The 20,505-nt window shown below is 45.5% G+C and overlaps 2 protein-coding genes across 2 annotated transcripts in view; both read left to right on the forward strand.

The window, feature by feature from the left end:
* The window catches only part of LOC144156213 (pseudouridylate synthase TRUB1-like), a 356,387-nt gene that overhangs the window by 252,655 nt on the left and 83,227 nt on the right, over window positions 1-20,505 (forward strand). The gene's annotated exons all lie outside the window — the stretch shown is intronic.
* The window catches only part of Dsd (attractin-like protein dsd), a 69,242-nt gene that overhangs the window by 5,346 nt on the left and 43,391 nt on the right, over window positions 1-20,505 (forward strand). Inside the window, exons 3-5 of the mRNA XM_077688084.1 lie at window positions 2,097-2,222; window positions 4,595-4,770; window positions 6,369-6,531. Of these exons, the coding sequence (XP_077544210.1) occupies window positions 2,097-2,222; window positions 4,595-4,770; window positions 6,369-6,531 (465 nt within the window). The remainder of the gene's footprint in view (window positions 1-2,096; window positions 2,223-4,594; window positions 4,771-6,368; window positions 6,532-20,505) is intronic.

The following is a 20,505-nucleotide window of genomic DNA, read 5'->3' on the forward strand; positions in this document are numbered from 1 at the left end:
TATGCCTCTTGGAATGTACCCAGACGTACCTAGGTTTTCACAATCTCAGATGTAGCATTGAAGCTGCTTTTTGCTTTTGGGGGCTAACGTCAATGTAGTCTTTAGTTTCTCTCAGGTGTCAATTACCAATGAAAAAGAACAGGGCGAGAACGTTTGTGTGCACGTGTGAATGTAGTATATCAAGCTTAAACAGTAAATCATTCATGCATTGGTGTTTACGACAGCAAAGTTTCATTATTAGGGGCTGATCGCTACACCATGTGAGTGCTGCATGTGAGCAAGTTTTAAGACAGCGATTGAATACCAGTAGAAATTAGAACTGATAGGTAACCAATTCATAGATAACACTAAGGTGCCAATAAGTGTGTGCTGAGTGTAAAAAAAAAAAAAAATGCGGGCCAAAAAATCCACCCGAGTGACAATGAAGATTTTATGCCTGGTCCAGGGGCTGAGAAATACCGTTTTTTTTTTTAAATCAAAGTACATCCTTCTTTTTTAACCCATGATACTTAAAGTGGAAGGAATAATCAGGGCAACACTGCCTTAAATTTCAACTTTTTTGAAACTTGTGACTTGGTGGGATGAAATAGGGTGCTTAGAATCTAGAAAATGCAGTGCTTTCAACATTTTGTTGCTAGTTTATTATTTCATGAGGAGGTTAGTTTGGAAAGCATGACCTAGGGCAGCCATATATTTCTACTTTGGTAGCTATTTAAATCATTTCCAAGTTTGGATTCACACACGTAAAAAAAACTTTTCCAAAGTAGTTTAGGACTGCCTTACAAACCCTTTGAATGTAACCTAAAATCAAAGTGCATCTAGTCTTTCTGTGGTCGTTTTGCAGTGTTTGCTTGCGGTACTAGGCTGTCACATAGGCTGCTGTGGAGAACAAACTGCATTCCAGCATTGGCTAAAAGGCATTTCTCACTACCATAAGCCTTTGCTGACTTTGTTCACACAAGGCTGGGAAAAGTAATTCTTTAAGAAGACCATGATGAAAGCATGTGTCCTCGTTTTATTTAAAACGGCTAGTCTTCTTGGATGTCAAACTCGCTCAACAATATTCTGTCCCCAAAGGGTGATGTCCTTTTCAGGATACAACATCAGTAGTGATGGAATTGGTGAGGTGCCAAAAGAAGAGTAACCATTGTGTTGACTTCATGTTGGCAATTGAATGAGAGGCACCAGTGCAATTGCAAGTCGTGTCTATTGGTGGTAGCTTTTCTTTGGTGGCCACTGATCACATAAACTAGACCCTGTGTTGTCCTTGGCAGAGTGCGAGAAAGTGGCAGGGTTATGTTTTCCTTATTGCCCTGCTTAATTGTTCGAAGTTTGCATCAAAATTGCCGTGGTTGTTATTCTGACATGTCATACTTTGGAATGGTTTTTGTCGTCATGCTCTTTTTAAGTGCTTTGCAGAAATGCATGTTGTTATATAGCAAATGATATGACGGAAACACGGTTTTATCACTTGCATTGCCATTTTGCTCTATTATTGTTGTACTCATGATCTTTAGCATTCAGAGACAAGTTTCTGTATCTTATCCGCACTGAAAAATAGTGTTGCCGTTACATTGGTATGGCTGGGGCAGCAGCATTTTTGCAGTGTACCTTTAGCTCACTACTATGCTGCATTCACAGCTTGCTTAAAAGACATCAAGAGGGTATAACGTCAGTCATAATTGAATGTTGGCTGTCATTCAGAGCAAATTTGGGACCATGAAATTATCAGTGTGAATCAAGTATTGCTCCTAACTGTTTGCATGTTCACCTGACTTTTTTTTGTGTGCTAGAAGCATAGCTTTTCAATCTACTTCTTTATTTTTCAGCTATAAAACATTTTGGTGAAGGTCATTTTTTTTTTAGGAGGTATGAGTGTTACTTGATTACTGGACTGTTTTAACGAGACTGTCTAATTTATTATAAATTATTCTTGATGGGAGACAATTTTTTTTTTTTTGCAGGTATGTTTTCTTTCTTTTATTTTAAGCATCAGACAAGATAACACCAGTTGTTTTTCCACTGTAGCATGCATCTGTACAGCGCTGTCTTTGTGAATGCAGGTGCTTACCATTCTTTTCCCGCTCATTTTTCAGTGGCCTCCTCTTGTCAAAGGGAAGCTCTACAAAACTGCCGGAAATTGTCACTCATTCCGGGAGTGCCTTTGTTCATTTTTACAGTGACGCTGTGTATAATATGAGCGGATTTAACTTAACGTACAGGTATGTAATGCACGCCTCTTTGCTTTTTTTTTTTTTTTGTTCTGTGTAATTAAGCTGTCTTTTTCACTTCAGCAGTTGCTGGGACAAAGATGAAAAGTTGACATGACTGATGCCAGTCCTGTCAGCTTTTTCTGCTTTTGTGTGTCCCTGTATGCCTCAGTATGACCAATATTTTCAGGGGAGTCAGTGTTTTATTTTTTTATTTTTTCGGTTTTTGAACTACTGTCCTGTGTACCTGCTTTTTTTTTTTCTTTATTCACCAGCTTGTAATTTGTACACTTGTCACATGGGCAAATTTAATCTCACTTTCTGTGAAATACACTTGCATTCAGAAATTTTCTGTGACATCTGCTGAGTGACTTACGTGGTTTAATAAATTTAACAGGCCGAATGCCTGGTACCACAGAGCTGGGGTTGGGGAGCACGGATAGTTCATCTCGATCACTGTTGGTGTCCTCCCTGATCTGTGATACTTCGGGAGGGATTGGGCGAAATTGACACCAATTATAGGCACGCTTTTGTGTCATGCTAATATGCTTGAGGTCTCTCTTGCATGCGCACACACATGCGGGCGCACAAACAGAACTTGAAAAAGGACGGAGTGCAGCTGTCAACTGCACTGAACTGTGCAGGTGGCAACGGCAAACACAGAAAGAAAAAAAAAAAAGAATGCAGCTACGAAAAGGAATATCTGGTGAGGCACACTGTCACAGTGGCTCCAGCTCAGTGCCTCCAGATCCAGTCTGGGGGTAGTATATACTAATGCGAAAAGGCTGATTAGCACAAAACACGTTCAAGCACAGCTTGGCTTCTTTACTTTTGCATTCAATATTTTGCACATGTGTTATTCTTTTTCACTGTCATAACCAGTGAACACCGCCTCTTTTGGGGGCGCATGCAGTCTCATGTGGTCAGCGCCATTTAATTACCTTAATGCTTTTACAGAAGCTGGCACTAAATTTATGCAAGTGACTGAAGTATTGCTGTTATAGTCCACGTGGTTCATTTTGCTTTGTGTGTCATAGCATTTTTCTTTTCCGCCTCCCAGTTGCACTTATAAATGGCAGCCTAGGCTCGCTAGTGCCATTGAATAGGTTCAACTTTGTGGGCGCATTCGCCGTTCATGACAGCGGAAAGAAATTTAGCAGAAATTTCACTGGTTATGGTTACTCCTGTTGATGTGTTATTTAGGGGAAACATCCCTAGTACTGGTGGATGGCATTGTTTCGTCTTCGCTATTTTTTGGCTGCCGTAGCTGATACAAAATGCACTGTGTAGTGTTGTTTTGTTCTCTTGCATTGGTTAACACTTTCTAAACACTCTGTGAATGCCAAAAATTATTCTTGTAGAATGCTTTACATGAATGAGGTAAATAAGCATATATTTAATGCCTTAATGTTACCTTGTCCTTCAGATGTGCATATCTTTTGTATGCCAGTTTAGCAGGTTGAATGACAGCATAAATATGAGAAGGATTTTGAGTGAACTTTTCATTCCACACCCTTACATTGTTGAGGAGTAGGTCGTAGCGAAATGGAGCTTATGATAATGATGTGTCATGGCATAAACGTGCATATGGGAAAGCTTTTCTTTGCAGCTGGGGATGCATCATATTCTAAGATTTAATCCTCCTTAAGCCCCTTTGTACTGGTGGGAGGAGTGGGATTCACGGGAAACTTGAACAGCAGCTTAACACGTCAACAGTCTGCAATGCTTTCGGCCTGAATCTTGGTGTGCCACCACAGAGGTTGAATAACGGCCATGATAAGCTGGGGTGAAAAGACTTGCATATGGGTGTATGCACGTTGTGGGCACATTTTTCACTGGAGTCACTTACACCATGTGCGGAGAAAAAAAAAATTATTCTGTGAGAAAAAAAAAAAAGTTTCTTAACGTTACTATTTCTCGGCTTCCCTGGAGGCATCACATGCTGCTTTGAAAGACACTGCGGACTTGCAGGCTCTTCACAGAATAATGTAGTTGAAGGTTCCAAATGCTTACTGCTAAGTTTCAGTTTCTCTATTTGATAGTTGGGATTGCAATGTTGAAATTTAGTAGGCTGATGGGATTAAAATAATGATGAGTGGTTGCTGCTGTGACTGGTGCAGTGAATTTTTATCAAGCCAATTTTGGACAACCTTATACGGTCGGTTAATAAGGGAATAAAATGGATGTAGACACAAGAGACTTATGCCCTGATCCTAATGTTCAAGTAAAACTGCTTCTTTTTTGGTAAGGGTTTCAGCTGTAGTGTTGTGTTCCTCTGCTGCCGGGTGCATGAGTCCTTGCAGTACACTCGCATTGTGGGGCATGTCAAGTTGGCCGCGGCTTCTGTCGTGGGTCACGTGAAAGCGGCCCCGTGTGTTGCGCAGTGTCAACGGGTGCTCCCACAACTGCTCCTCCCACGGTGACTGTGTGCTTGGTGTGTGCCAGTGCTTGCCGGGCTGGGCTGGAGAGGACTGTAGTACCCAGGTGTGTCCCCAGGACTGCAACAATGGGTCCTGTGACAAGGACAAGGGACGCTGCACCTGTGACCCCTTCTACACAGGTACACGGGAGGGGCCACGAGGCACTGCAGCCTGCATTCATTGCTATTCCCTTGCGTTTTTATTTCGGTACCCGTGCACCTTTTTTCCTCCCATGTGTAGGCATTCCTGCCCCATGTGCTGTCCTTGAGTCCTGCTTCCATTTCATCCTGTGTTTCCCGTCCTTTCCTTTCCCTCTGCGCTGCATTCTCTGTCTCCTATCAAACTAGGCCTCATTCTTTTTCTGCATGCCCTTAATCTCTCTGGTAGTATATGACGTTTTTGGTGACTTCAGTGCAGAGAAGATCAAAATCTTGTCTGCACTGAATTTCTTTGGATCTTCTGTGTGTATCAGAAGCATGGTCTATTCTACAAGCTGCATGCAGCAAAGCTCGAGCTACGCGACGTTCTGAGGTAGTTCCCATGCATAGCAGGGGGCGGAAATTTTCTTCCAAGACCCCAACGCCAATCATCGCTTTTTTTTTTTCAGCCAGACTGAGTAAAATTTCATTGTGAGTTAGGCATGCTGACTTGGCGGATTAGTTGAGGTCTGTGTAGCATCCACAGCGCTTCACACAGCTTGCAGAACGGATGTAGGTTTCCACTCCTATCACTGTCATCAGCAGCAGCAGCATATTTATGTCCACTGCAGGGCAAAGTGCTCAATCTCAGATTTGTACAGCTGCTTCTATCCTGCACTATACAAATCTGTCCTCTTCCCTCAATCTTCTCATCTTTTTGTAGTTCAGTCTCCTGGTAGCCACTCTGTTCGCCTGATGTCGGTTATCAGTGCTCCACATTACATGCCCAGGCTCGCTCCGCTTCTTCCTCTTAATTTGAGCTTGGGGGTCTTCCACCCAAGTTTGCTTCCTGATTCAGGATTGTGGTTTCCTGTCCTCCCACATCGTTCCACGGCCCCTTGGGCTGATTTAATGAAGCTGTCACCTGCAAATAAAAGCTGTTCTTATCAAGGTTCACTATATGTGCTTATGTAGTGTTTCATCTAATTTCGCAGGGCACTGTGTTTTGTAATGTGATGCCATACCAGCTAACCTCTACCTCTGTTAGCATTACTGCTGGTGATGCTGCAACGAATTGTATGCTGTTAAGTACACTTATTATAACAAAGTTTGCAGGATGCAGAAATCGCTTTGTTAACTTGCAATATTTTATTGCGCCTGGGCTCCATAAAAGGAAGGACATTGCAAATGCGTTGTTGCTGTGACTCCCGAAAGCACTTGAGGCTTTGCTGCCTGTCCTCTTGTTCTTTTCGTAGTTAATGATGGCAGCTCTCCCAGCGACGCGTGTGGAACCTTGCTGTCCTGTGTAATCGACTCGCAGCAGGAGGAGCTACGCGCATGGCACTAGGCATGACATCACTATTCCCCATCACTACAAGTAATTGAGGGAACGCTAACGGAAAACGGCTGCATTTTTTGCATAAAAAGAACGAGAAAAAATGGCATTGTGTATTTACAGTGGTACTACATATGTGCAAGTTTTAAGTTGGGGCCAGGCTTAATTGAGTCACAATCTATGATACGGAGCACCGTTGTGCCAGCGCCTGTCGGTTTGCAGGGGGCAGTGTAGAGGGGACAGTGCAGCCCACGGTCTCGTGCAGGTGACGACTGCAGTATTGCCGAGGGCGCTCCCCACTACACGGCGGAGCCGGTGGCCGCTGGCTGGGTGCGGGGTCGAGCCATGCACCAGGCCCTGGTTCTTGGGGATGCCATGTGGGTCCTCGGAGGAGAAAGCCTCACGGAACTCGACCAGCAGATTGCCAAGTATGCCCTGCTCTTCTCATTCTCCACCTCTCTTTTGTTATTATTATTTATTATTATTTTTTTTGAAGGGCAGTGAAGCGAAATTTATGAACTCTTACTTGTGGCTGCATTGCATCGTTCAAACTATGAAACCTTTTATTCCACTGTCTGGTGGAAGTGCTGACCATTGGTATTTTTTAAGGCATTGGTGAGTGGCTGCTTTGTTTCTAAAGCAGGTGCTCTTCAAACTACTGTTGGAACCACAGAGTAAGATAAACAGGAGTGCCGACTTCGCTCTCTCCGACGGGCCCTTAATGTCCTTCACCCGCAGAGTACAATGTAGATGGCGCTACGAATAGCACAGTGATCCCCGCGCTCTGGAGCTGCTCAGTTCGCGGGGCACGACGGCGAGGCGCATTCCGGATGAATTTGTCGTCTGCTTCAGAGGCGGTTTGTTTGGCACAGCTTCGCGCTCGTTGCGGGCCTGATTAACTGGTTCGACAGCACCACCTGGGTAACCGGTACCCGACGGAATTAAGTTGTCGTACGGCGAAGATACGTTAATGATTTGTTTGCAGAACAGGAATACGAAATGTAGCAACCACATCCAGACATCTGGCCGCGAGAGAAACTCTTCCTTTTCTGCACTTGGGACCACGAATGGCACTACAGTCCGTAAATTGGCGAATGGGAATACTGTTGTGTGCTACATGTATTACAGAAGCCAACTAGTTCTAACAAATAGCGATTTTAAAAGTGCCCTCCACCTTCTCGCCGCTTGTAAACTAAACTTGCTGGCTCAAAATCGGAATGAATGCTGAACAGTGAGCTCACATGCCGAGGTGTAGCCCCGAGCTTTTTTTCTTCTCTTTTGGAACTGTATACGACAGCACGCATTGCATTATGTGTACTGCTAGTACTGCATACCACGCTACTGTATAGCACACGGTGCTCCAGAGAACTACATCCACACAGTCGAAAGCAGCTTGCTCCTTGGTGCAGAGCGCACGTAAAACGTGGAGTGTTGCTTGAAAAATGATGATTGGGGCTAGGTGCTTTTGAAGGCAACACTGATTTTTAAATCAACTTAACGATTTGAATTGCATAAACAGCTGCTTCTTTCATTAATTCAGGCTAGTTGGGAGTAGTGCCAAAACAAGCACGCCAGGGGCATGCGGGGGACGCTTTGAGAAATGTTTCCGTATCACAACTCCACTTAGTACCAATATGTTCCATACTTTTTTGACACATCACTTGCCTTTTCCCCCTCCCTCTCTAATTTCTGAGTACTTGCGACCCCTCAACTGGTTGTGCACCTGTTAATTACGACACGTAGATATGACATGCAGGGGGCAAACTTCCGTAGATGCCGCCATTAATAAGATGAAATAATAGGACAGGTGTAGATTACAAATTTACAATTTACAATGTAGATTACAATGTTACAAATTTAATTTAATTTAAATTAAATGTAATTTTAGAAAACACACACGCACTTCTTATGATGCAATATAGGTCATTATCTGGCTTCGCTCTTTATTCTAGAACAAATTTATTTTCGCAAACCAGATCAACAGAACACGTTGCTCAGCAATGCATCTGGCGGTATGCGCTGGCGGCATCGACAAGATTACACGACCGCACATGACAGTGAACATCGGGCCGTAAGTTAGGACGTGGGTTGAAGCAAAGATAGAGTTCGAAATTCTTTGCCCGCGTAATGATGCTGACAGTGCCTTTCCATGTTCATGGCAAGGCGGCAACCATAAATTTCTTGAGTGGAACTGTATGCATCATTGCCGCACGCCTATGTGGACTGCGGACGTAAGCGTTGCGTGTGTACAGAAGAAGCATAAATCGTTAAGCGCACGGCAGGGTAGCGGGCGACCAAGAAAAAGCGATTTTTGCGCTGTACCGCTTTACCGTGAGTCGAATCAGGCTAGAGTGCTTGTTGCAGTGTGCGATATTACTCTGGCTCATTTCTTGTGTGGATCTTTCGAAATTGTCGTCGTACGATTTTATCTTAGATCTCCTGGGTTATATCGATATTCTTCAGTCCGCCTTGATTATTCCAGACTAAATGTTCCCTGTTTTCAGTGTAAGCAGTGATCACATATGTGGCGGTGTGCGATTACCCCGCCGCTTATTGCGGCCGCGCACTGTGATTTAGATTCCGCGCGCGCTCCTTGTGTTTGCACGCATAGTTTGACATGTTAGAAGACAGATGTCGCGGCGAAGGGAAACAAGCCGGAGAGCGAGCAAGGGGAGAGCAACGCACAAAGGCACAGCGAAGAGAGGGGCGTGAAAGAGGGAGATAGCAAAGTGAAAGCTGGGCGAGTCCCTCGCAAATGTTTTTTTTTTGGGCCACACTTGGCGCTCCTCTTTATCTTACTCCATGGGAGGGACATTGTGTGAGTTTTGAGTGTCATTTGATGCCTTGTCCTTCTCCTAAATTTTATAGTGCCAACAGAGTTCATGATTATTATTGATGTCTTGTTTGCTTATCAAAATTTATCTGTGGTACCGTTAAACCTCAAAATATCGGACGTCCGTATAATGAAAATCTTTATGCAACAAAGTAACATGACTTGCGTAACTTTATTCCCATTGAACCCTGTGTATATTTAGCCTCAATATATGTATATTTAGCCTCAATATAATGTGGCAAATTTTGTATCATTTCAATATAATGAAGCCTGTAGCAGTAAAATTGGTATTAATTTACATCAAAACACAGTTTCCCATTTACAGTGCAGTGTTAGAGGCTATGTAATTGCTGGTGCAAGCGACTCAATCCTCCTGAAGCAGTGCAAGAGCGCTGCCAGACTTGCTGCAAAGCACATAAGCATCAAAGGCTACCAACCACACAGGTAGTAGCTATAAATACTAGAATAATTGCCTGAGCATGACCCGTCACTCTATCTGTTGCTTTCTTCTTTCTGCCTGCAAGCTGTTTATCTGTGTTGGCCATCTCGGTTTCATATCAGCATGTTGCCACCATTTGCATTGCTCTATCATGTTGCTTTCATCAGAGGGGGTCCACGATATCTCCCTTGGCTTTTGATCTGCCCTTTATCTCTCATGTTAGAGCCACATCCTGCAACCCTGAACCGCATTCGAATAAAGAGAGAGAGAAATGAAAGAGTGGGGTCCAGTGCTGTCTTTTCGCCAGCAGAAAGAAGGCGCAGTGCACGGCACAAGCTTTAAAGAGACTCCAAAAACAGGTAGCAAGTTTGTTTCAAACAAAGGCCTTGCCTCCTCATAGCCCTTTCAGCAGTTATTCGGTGGCAAAAGGTGCCTTTATTGCGGAGGAAGGCTGAGTGAACAAGTCTCCTTTCCTCATTTTCCTCACAGTCATTTGACGGTGCAAACAACTGGCTGCTGTTTGCGCCACAATAAACTGGAAGCAAGTGAAGCAGCGGTGCAGTCTACCTGCATAACAGCAGCTAAATGCTGCATGACTACTACGTAGTAAGCAGTTCCATTAGTTGAGTGAAATCAGTTGTCTCCCTAATTCTCGCATCCTTTGCTGCTCTGGACGACTAAGCGAAAATTTCTTCCATGGCGCCTGCGATATAGTTTGTCGCTTTGTTGAAAAATAGTTTAGTCTGTTTTAAATGGTTTTCCGTCACGGGCGTAAAACTGACCCCGCACATGCACAGGCTTCACCGTGTGCCGCCTGCACATCTTATATTATTGCATGTTCCATGATGTTGACATTTGCTCATTGAAAAGTAAAAAAGCATTCATTGGAGGAAGGGGGAACAAAGGTACACAAAATAATGGGTGCTCTTTTGACACATGACTGACTGTTGTCATCTAAATTGTAGCCTACGTAGCACACTTATGTTCACTCATTGTACACTCATTCCAGTCGCGCTTGCATCCTTTCTGGATTGGAAAATAACTAAGTATTTGCGCAGTGATCTTCTTGCTCACTTCATCGCCGCATTTCACCATGTCTATTCCAGTTATTCCCTCTGCCGATTTTTTTGACATCCAAGCCAGCCGCATAACAAACTGCAGAAAGCTCCCAAAGTTTCTCACAGGACTGACACCAATGTCTCCATTTGGTGCTTTGTTGCTGAGAGTGCTAGTACATAGTTGGTCACTTAAAATAAACTGGCCTTAGTCAAAATTTGTATTTACAAGAGTTTTCCACCACAATGAAAACACTCGCAAATACACAGCGTTGTACAAAGTTCCTTCAACAATGATCTGGCTGAGATACCGGGCATCACACTGAAACCACTTTTAAACCTGCAGGATGGCTGCATAACCTATCGACTTGGCTCATGTCATGTTTCTAGGTTTCCCTTTGTTGTCCCACAAACAAAACACCATAAAAGCTCCGGCCTTCTTTTCTTGTCACTTTATTATTGTCGCTTCTTGGGCAAATTGAACAAGGTGGCCAGTGTTGGGGGTACTTGTCAGGGTGTCGAACCGGAATTTTTTCGGGTTCGGTTCAGGTTCGGGTTCAAGCCTTTCGGGTTCGGTTCGGGTTCAGTTCCGGTACACCATTCCGTTCCGGTTCGAACCGGTTCGAACCGGTTCAAACGGGTTCGAACGGGTTCGAAAAAAAAAAGCGAGCGTGTTTTTTTCTGTTAATTTTTTTGTGCTGGGTTATCATTTCCTTGTCAGGTTTCCTTGTCAAAAACGAAGCCATAATGTAGGTTTTTTTTGTGCAAATGATTTGTTTTGGCCAAAAATAAGCAACCCTGCAACACTTTTTTTCAACTTTGTTCGAAATCTTGAATGCTTGCAGAAAGTAGTCAACCAACACATCCAGTGCTTAGATCAGGGAGTCGCAAAGTCCCTCAGACAAAAAGTACTTCTCTGTCCCCACCAGATAACTTACAAACTTGCTTGAAATATTTTTCTCTCTTCCCCAGTCTTGGCGTTCTTCTACCGCTGGAATGACGTCATTACAGCCATGTAGCGGCTATATGCCGGCTTTCCTAAAGTTGCGCCATTAAAATGAAACCACAACAGCGAAGCAGAAACGGAAGGCGTATCTGCTGGGACGAGCACTGCTCCTCTGTGCTGGCAATAGCTATAACTTTTGCAGTGCTTCCAGATGCGAAGATAAGAGTGAGAGCGTTGATCTAAAGTGTTGAAGAGTTCCTTTAACTGTAAAATGTACTGCAAAATGTTTTCTATAGTAGGTCCAGGATTAAAACATCAACTGAAGCGAAATGAAAAATTCGCTCGGACACATAAGACTGCGTATTTGTATGGATTTGAAATCCCTGCTTTTTATGTCCGCAAGTTTGTTTTTATTGATTTATATTCTTTCATTTTTATATTTTAATTTAATTTATTCTTGGATCATAACACTGCAGTTTCATACCCCGCAGTTGTTTTCTTGAGGAAGAAAATGACGGACGATTACGACACTCACTAATGCGAAATTTGAGTGCAGTGCGAACTGTAGTCTTTTTGGCGACGGCGCATAAATGCTGTGCCTCAGGAAGTGATCGCGTCATCAGCTAATGGACGACGGCGTGCGGCATACTCTGTTGTTATCTCGTAAGGGGTCGCCACTGTGAAGCCCGTCTCGCACGGTCACGGAATTACGCCTTTCCCCTTACACTTTCGTCATACTTGCAACCTCCGTTTTCCTGCCAGCTCGATCTTCGGTGGCGTCTTCGTTCTCTCGTTTACAACGAGTCCAACACTGAGGGACACCGCGAAACCACAGGATCGGGTGCTTAAGGGCTGCGCTCTAATGCATGGCTCTACGTAGCCACTGTGCAGCCATGTGATCCACTCCCTTCGCCGACAAGTGACGGGCCGCACATCGTCTCCAAATAATGCGTTCTCGCCACAGTCTTCTGGAAGGCAAGCAGTTAGCCTCCTGACCTGTGGGCAGCACATGGGTGCCTCCGACGCCTCCCCCTCGGTGCATCTTCGCTAGAATCTTCTGGTTATGGGCAGCCTCCCTGCAGACTGCCTATTGCCCCGTCCTACTAAGCAGACGACCCGTCCATCCACAATCGTTGTAATGCGTACCATTCTTTGCCCACATCAAGGACCGTGTAACCCCCTTCATTTCCACAAAAATACCGATTTCGCGGGAGTTGCACCTGTAATCGCTATAATAGCGTACCGTATTTACCCGATTCTAACGCGCACCCGATTTTCCTGGCAAAAAAAAAAAAACGAAAAAACTTGCACCTCCGATTGTAACGCGCACGGGACTTTGTGACCCAGACAAATGAATGCGAGAGAAACGGGCGATTTATTTCCCGAAGTAATCTCACTCATCTCACTCCTCGTCGCTCTCCGCTGACCACAACATCTAGGCCTCGGTGCCTTCAAGCGCGTTCGCGATGCCACACATCTGAACAAAAATTCAACCATGGTCGATGGTATCATGGCCCACGACTCGCACGCCCATCCCGAGAGCTTCTCCAGAGGTACACGCTTCAGCCGACCGCTCGTTTTGAACGCGTGGGAGCCGCTGCTGCCATTGCTGTTATCAAGCGCACAAGTGAAACGATTTGACGATTTGTGTGAACGCCGATAGAAAAACCTAGGCGCCTAGGCTTACTGCTATAGAATACTTGCTGCGTCCGAAAAAACGTTGCTAAAAGCTTTGGCACCATCTTAAGATGGCGATGGCGATGGGTGGTACGAAATTTCCGTTGTTTCGGCAGTTTCGGTCTTGCATCCGATTCTAACGCGCATGCAATTTTTCGGCCTATTTTTTCGGAAAAAAGTGCGCGTTAGAATTGGGTAAATACGGTAAATGGAGATAACTGGTCGCACAAAATTTATGAAAAACTAAAAAATAAAATAAAATAATCACCGAAACTGGCAAACCGTATGACATTCTGCATTTCCACAATAATGAGGATTTCGGGAAATTTCCACCTGTAATCGTTATATAGGGTAAATGGAGATAATTAGCCGAACAAAATTTATAACTGTAAAAAATAAAAAAAAAAATGTATAATAATTGTGGAAACTGGCGAACCGTAGAACATCCTGCATTTCCACAATAAGGCAGATTTCCCGAGTTCCAAATGTAATCGTTATAATAGCGCAAATGGAAATAATTGGTCGAACGAAATTTTGAAAAACTATAAAATAAGAAAAATATTAAGCAATTAAGGAAAATGGGAAACCGTAAAACTGCCTGCATTTCCACAATATTGGAGATTTCGCGAATATTCCATTTGTAATTATAACAGCGTCAATTGAGATAATTGGTCGGACAGGATTTATAAAGACCAAAAATTGGCTTTAGATACTCACACTGAGGAGAAGCGGTATAGGAATGCTACGCATTAGTAGATAATTGTTTGAATATCTGCAGAAATTTTTTAGTACCCTGGAGTGTCGCCATGGCACAGTATTTTGCGTCTCCGCCGCCTCCCCCTCCGCCCGGGCTTGTCGTGGCGGGCCGCCCCTCGTCCCGAAATCACGCATCCTCGCTGGAATCGCCTGCCTGGCAGGCAGCCAGGCAGGCAGGTAGTTTACTGGCGAGCGGGAAGTCTTTTTGGCGCGCAGGAGAGCCTCAGCGCCCAACATCTTTTTTGGTTCCACCAAATGTCTAGGCACGCACGCGCGCATGCACCCCCGTTTTCGCACAATGAGCCAAATAATTTTGCATTTAAATAAATTGATTGGTCTGCTACGCTTTTCATGTACCCCTTGTTTCAACGGCGCTTTAGCTTTAACATGAAATCATTAGCACTGCTAGAAGTCGAAAACAGTCCCACGTCGGCGTCAACCTCCGACTGTCAAGCGTGGCTGGTGGCGTTTAAAGCGATTTCCTTCTGCATCTTTCATATGCTAACCTACCAGTTAGAAAGAAAGAACGGCTTTAAAAACTCATTGGACGTCGTGTACAGGACGGCATTGGATACGAAACCACCGGAGATAAGAACTTGCTAAATAGTACTTCAGCGACAGGTGAGAGCGGTTGGGCTCTACGAAAGATAATAGCTGAGTGAAGTCACGAGCAGCAGTAATTATCCCTCGCAAAGAGAGGGAAAATGAACTTTAAATAAATCGAGGAAAAGTTTCAGAGAAGCGTCCTCATTCAAGGGGTAGAGTCGACAGTCGTTTCCATCAAGAGAAACTGATCTTCCAAGCCGGAGCTGGCCAAGGCTTTTTCCCAAATCTCTATGGAAACGTGTATGTTGGGTGGATCTAGGGTGGACTTGTCGCAGCCGCCTACTGTGTGTATGAGGTTTCCAGGCTCCCCACAGAAGCGACGAAATGGAGAGAATTGTGTCCGGTCAAAGAGGGGAAGACTGGTGATGTGTGGGAAGGTGTCAATCCGCAGTGCAGGGAATAATCTTTCCTGGTTATTCGCTAGCGATTTGTGCGGGGAGGAATACATTCTACGGGAGAGCCTATAGTGCTAATTAATTTCCTGGTATGTATACAGGATGCATGCGCTCGGGCTCGGCTTCATCAGCGCTGGCTAAGCGGGTCACAGGTCCAGCCACGAGGTTGGTGATCTTGTCTGCCCGCGATGCAATTATGAGCTGGTGCCCATACAATCCTGGCTGGTCTCCTTGGTAGTCTCTGCTTGTTCATTCGAAGTGTTGTAACATACAATAAACTATTGGCAAAGTTGCGCCACGCCTGATAAGAGTTTGTTATTAGACTTTTGGCGGCCCTTTAGCTAAGCGCACGTGCTATCGCCTCTTCCTCAGCTTGGAAGGGGCTGTGTTCGGGGGTTGAGATGGTACATCTGTGGAAGGCTGCAGAACGGCAGCACGAAGAAAGAGAAGGTATCGGAGAGTGCTATCGGGTGTCTTTCGCATCAAACCAGTTGATCGTTCCTTTTTTTTCTCTTTCAGTTTAGTTGCTTCCTAGTCTTACCTCATATATATATACACATTTTGAGAACCTTTTGGTGAATATAAGACATGCATTAGGCAATTAGGTTTTAACTTCATTGCGAAATGTAAATCTTACGCGAGAAATAACATAAGAGCGTAATACGTACATAAAAAAGGCCTTTTATAGCATTGAGGTAATCGACACATAACTTTCCGGCTATTTTGTGCATAACTAAATTTCCTGATTGGTCGAGAAGGAGAACGCTGCAAAATTTAGAAATGTCATCATCATCATCATCATCATCATCATCATCATCATCACCAGCCTATCTACGCCCACTGCAGGGCAAAGGCCTCTCCCATTATTCTCCAATTACCTCGGTCCTGTGCCAACTGTGACCAATTTATCCCCGCAAACTTCTTGATCTCATCTGCCCATCTAACTTTCTGCCGCCCCCTGCAGCGCTTGCCTTCTCTAGGGATCCACTCTGTTACCCTTAATGACCAGCGGTTATCTTGCCTTCGCATTACATGCCCTGCCCACGTCCATTTCTTCTTAATTTCTACTAATATATCTTTAACACCAGTTTGCTCCCTGACCCACTCCGCTCTCTTCTTGTCCCTTAATGTTACACCTATCATTTTCCGCTCCATTGCCCGCTGAGTCGTTCTCAATTTAAGTTGAACCGTCTTAGTGAGCCTCCAAGTTACTGCCCCGTAGGTGAGTACCGGTAAGATGCACCTGTCATACACTTTCTTCTTCAGCGACAATGGTAGGCTGCTATTCATTATCTGAGAATGTCTGCCATATGCACCCCACCCCATTCTGATCCTTCTAATTATCTCTGCCTCATGGTTGGGATCTGGGGTCACAACTTGGCCTAAGTATATATATTCGCTTACCGCTTCCACTGCCTCGCCATCTATCTCAAACTGCTGTGCTGTCCCGAGGTTATTGATCATTACTTTAGTTTTCTGCATATTAATTTTCAGGCCCACGGTTCTACTCTGTTCGCCCAGTGCGGAAAGCATGCTTTGCAATTCGTCCCCCGAGTTACTTAGCAAGGCAACGTCATCAGCAAATCTGAGGTTACTGAGGTATTCTCCATTAACCCTTACTCCCACCTGTTCCCAATCCAACGTTCTGAATACTTCTTGTAAGCATGCTGTGAATAACATTGGAGAGATTGTGTCTCCTTGTCTGACACCCTTCCTTATAGGTATGTTACTGCTCTCCCTATGGAGGATGATGGTAGCTGTAGACCCATTATAGATATCCTCTAGTATTCTTACATAATGCTCATCTACCCCCTGGTTCCGTAATGCCTGAATGACGGCTAGTGTTTCCACCGAGTCAAATGCTTTCTCATAATCTATGAAGGCTATATATGGGGGTTCAGTATACTCAGCGCACTCCTCTATCACCTGATTGATCGTGTGAATATGGTCCATTGTTGAATAACCTTTGCGGAATTCTGCTTGTTCTTTAGGTTGACTGAAATCTAAGGTTGCAGAGATTCGGTTAGCGATTACCTTGGTAAATAACTTGTAGACGACTGACAGTAAGCTGACCGGCCTGTAATTTTTCAAGTCCTTCATGTCGCCTTTCTTATGGATTAGGATGATGTTAGCGTTCTTCCAAGATTCCGGTACCATTGCGGTCATTAGGCATTGCGTATACAGGTTTGCCAGTTTTTCAAGTACAATTTCTCCGCCATCCTTCAAGAGGTGTGCTGTTATTTGATCCTCACCAGGTGCTTTGCCCCCTTTTATTTCTTTCAAAGCCTTCCTTACTTCTTCGGTTGTTACTGGTGCGATGTCTATCTCCTCTGAGCTACTATCTCGTTCGGCATTATCCTGTATGTCCCGGCTACTGTACAGATCCCTATAGAGCTCCTCGGCCACTGTGACTATTTTATCCCTATTTGTGATGACGTTGCCTTGCTTATCCTTAAGTGCATACATCTGATTTTTCCCCACGCCAAGACGTCTCTTCACTGCTTTCAGGCTACCTCCGTTCTTTACAGCGTATTCGATCCTCTCCATATTATACTTCCGTATGTCAGCTGTCTTACGCTTATTGATTAACTTCGAGAGCTCGGCTAGTTCTATTCTGTCAGCTGCGGTAGAGATTCTCATGGTTTGCCGTTTCCTGATTAGATCTTTCGTCTCCTGAGAAAGTTTACCAGTATCCTGTCTAGCCATAGTGCCCCCGACTTCTACTGCACACTCCATGAGGATGCGTGTAAGGTTGTCGCTGGCTTCCTGTGTCGTAAGCTCGGCTTCCTCGTTAAGGGCGGAATATCGGTTCTGCAGCGCGATCCTGAATTCTTCTACTTTACGTCTTGCTGTTAGCTCATTTATCGGCTTCTTACGTACTAGCTTGTTGCGGTCCCGCCTCAAATCTAGCCTAATTCGAGATCTTACCATACGGTGGTCACTACACCTTACCCTTCCGAGCACTTCTACATCCTGCACGACGCCAGGGTTATCGCATAATATGAGGTCTATTTCATTTTTGTGCTCCCCATTCGGGCACCTCCAGGTCCACTTCCGACTCTCCCGTTTACAGAAGAAGGTATTCATTATGCGTAGGTTATTCCGTTCGGCAAACTCAACTAGTAGGTCCCCCCTGCTATTTCTACAGCCCAGACCATAGTTCCCAACTGCCTTGTCTCCAGCCTGATTCTTGCCTACTTTAGCATTGAAGTCCCCCATAACTACGGTATACTGCGTTTTTGCTTTGGCCATTGCCGATTCCACATCTTCATAGAGGCGTTCCACTACTTGGTCGTCGTGGCTGGATGTGGGCGCGTAGCCCTGGACCACCTTGAGCTTGTACCTCTTATTGAGCCTAATTACAAGACCTGCTGCCCTTTCGTTAATGCTATAGTATTCGTCTATGTTGCCAGCTATGCTTTTATTGACTAGAAATCCCACTCCCAGTTCTCTTCTGTCCTCTAGACCACGGTAACATAGGACGTGTCCATTTTTCAGCACCGTAAGGGCTTCGCCTGCCCTCCTAACCTCGCTAAGCCCTATTACATCCCATTTAATGCCCTCTAGGTCTTCGAACAACACCTCGAGACTTGCTTCGCTAGATAAGGTTCGCACGTTAAACGTTGCCAGGTTCAGATTCCATTGGCGGCCTGTCCGGATCCAGGGATTCTTAGCACCCTCTGCTGCGTCACAGGTCTGACCGCCGCCGTGGTCAGTTGCTTCGCAGCCGCTGGGGACTGAGGGCCGAGGGTTAATTGGCGTGTTCATGGGAGGGTGTGGCCGTTACTGCACCAGGGTGGCCAATCCTGCTCTGGTGAGGGATTGCATTACCGGCAATGGTCGCCGGGGTCAGGCCGCACCCCAGGCCCCTTTGTGCAATCCGCCTCTTTCACAACCCCACTGCGCATGCGCAATCCCCTAGCGGCCAAGTCCCTAAGCAGTCCAGTAGGGGCAGCAGACGACATTCCCCACAGCTCCCGCACAAGCGGGAAGGGGTCGTGGTTGTATTTACATCGTTTGATTTTTTGTGTGTGCTCGTTGTGCGCGGAACCATGCCCACAACTTGTGCTACGTTCCGCTGTAACTCGGAGTGCCGAAAAGGGAACGGTGTCGGCTTCTATCGCTTCCCGTCGGCCGCACGCAATCGGCTACGGCGGCTTGCGTCGCTCGCGTCGGCTCGGCATCCTGGCGGATATTTGATCGCTGCTATCTGTGCAACTGCGAATGACAATCCGCAACACAACTTTTCACTACACTATCATCCCCTTTCTCGCATGTGGAACTCTATTTAAGTTATAACTGCCGTTTGAGTGATCGGTGACCGAAACATCTGCGTAGCCTGTTTCGATGCTTCCGCGCAGGTATCGCCATCTCTCGGCTGCTCGGCGCACCGCGCGCCGCGGCGACCGGTCAGCTTGCATCGCGGCAGATATATCTGATCGCCGCTTTTAAAATAAGCCTTGACAACAATCCCTAGCACAAATTTTCACCACACTAACACCTACTTTCTCGCATGTAGAACTTTTTAGCGATCAGATTGATTCAGAAGAGCAGCGACAAGCGCGGTTGCTACCGTTGCTACCGTGGTCTGCGCCGGTTCGAGCCGCTGAGTGTGCCGAGCTGGCAGGCGCGGCCGGCGTGTGCGCGGACTGTTTCCGAAGGCAGAAAACGCTTCACGATTGCTTGCTTTATCCATTTCTTGCGAACAAACGCGCAGAATCTACAAATTCAGCTCAGCGATCATCGTAGTTGACCATGGAGCAAAAACAGTGGGCGGAGCGACGCCGACGACGCATCTCATGCGCGCATCGGGCCGTCTCAAAGTCACGCGTACGACTAGTCGTGGCGACAGTCGTAACGATCAGTCGCATGCGAATCGCGTGCACCAATCGTACATGTGTCCAGCGAACTGCCGGCCTTTGTTGAGCTGGCGATCGTACTTCATGCCAGACGACTCCAAGTACTGCTCGCTCTGCTACTCGGACGGCACACGGATCTGTCCGAGATTTCTCTCCCAGCCCTCATTCAGTGATAAGAAGCCGCCTGGTATTATGTGATGACCAGGGGCTGTCGTCTTAAGGCGTTATAACACCAACACAGAAGAAAAACTTCGGCTGCTCCTCGCCGTAATGTGGGATTGCCGTGCATACAACGAGAACGCAGCCGGAGGAAACGCCGGCAAACCTACGGCTTCAACTTCCGCTAGGCACGCTAGGTGGCAGCACACCGCAATGAAAGAGGCGGATTCCATCAATACGCGGATTTTTTTTTTTTTTTGATCCGGTGGGAATTGTCCGGCACCGGGATTCGAGCCATGGTCCTTCTGCACGCGAGGCGGGTGTTCTACCTCTACGCCATCGCTGCATCTTTAGAAATGTAAAGGACCCCAAATATATCATGTTTGGTCCAACCCTCTAATCCGCCTTAACTGACCCGCTAATTCCTCTAATCCATATTAATCAACACCGCAGTCCCACTAATTCACATTAGTTCATTCACTAATCTCACTAAACCACCCTAGACTACCCACTAATCCGCTTTAATCGACTTAAATCTATGCATCGAAATGCTATCGCATTTACTTTAAACGTGAAAATGAGAATGCCCCTATTTTTTTTTTTTTTTCAATTCTCATGTTCTTCTAGGGCAGTAACCGAAGGACACAACGGCACTGTACAAGAAAAAGGGATGGTGA

The sequence above is a fragment of the Haemaphysalis longicornis genome, unplaced genomic scaffold (genome assembly GCF_048455015.1).
Source record: "Haemaphysalis longicornis isolate Haplotype H1 unplaced genomic scaffold, Haemaphysalis longicornis Haplotype H1 scaffold_1, whole genome shotgun sequence".
NCBI classification, from domain to species: Eukaryota; Metazoa; Arthropoda; class Arachnida; order Ixodida; family Ixodidae; genus Haemaphysalis; species Haemaphysalis longicornis.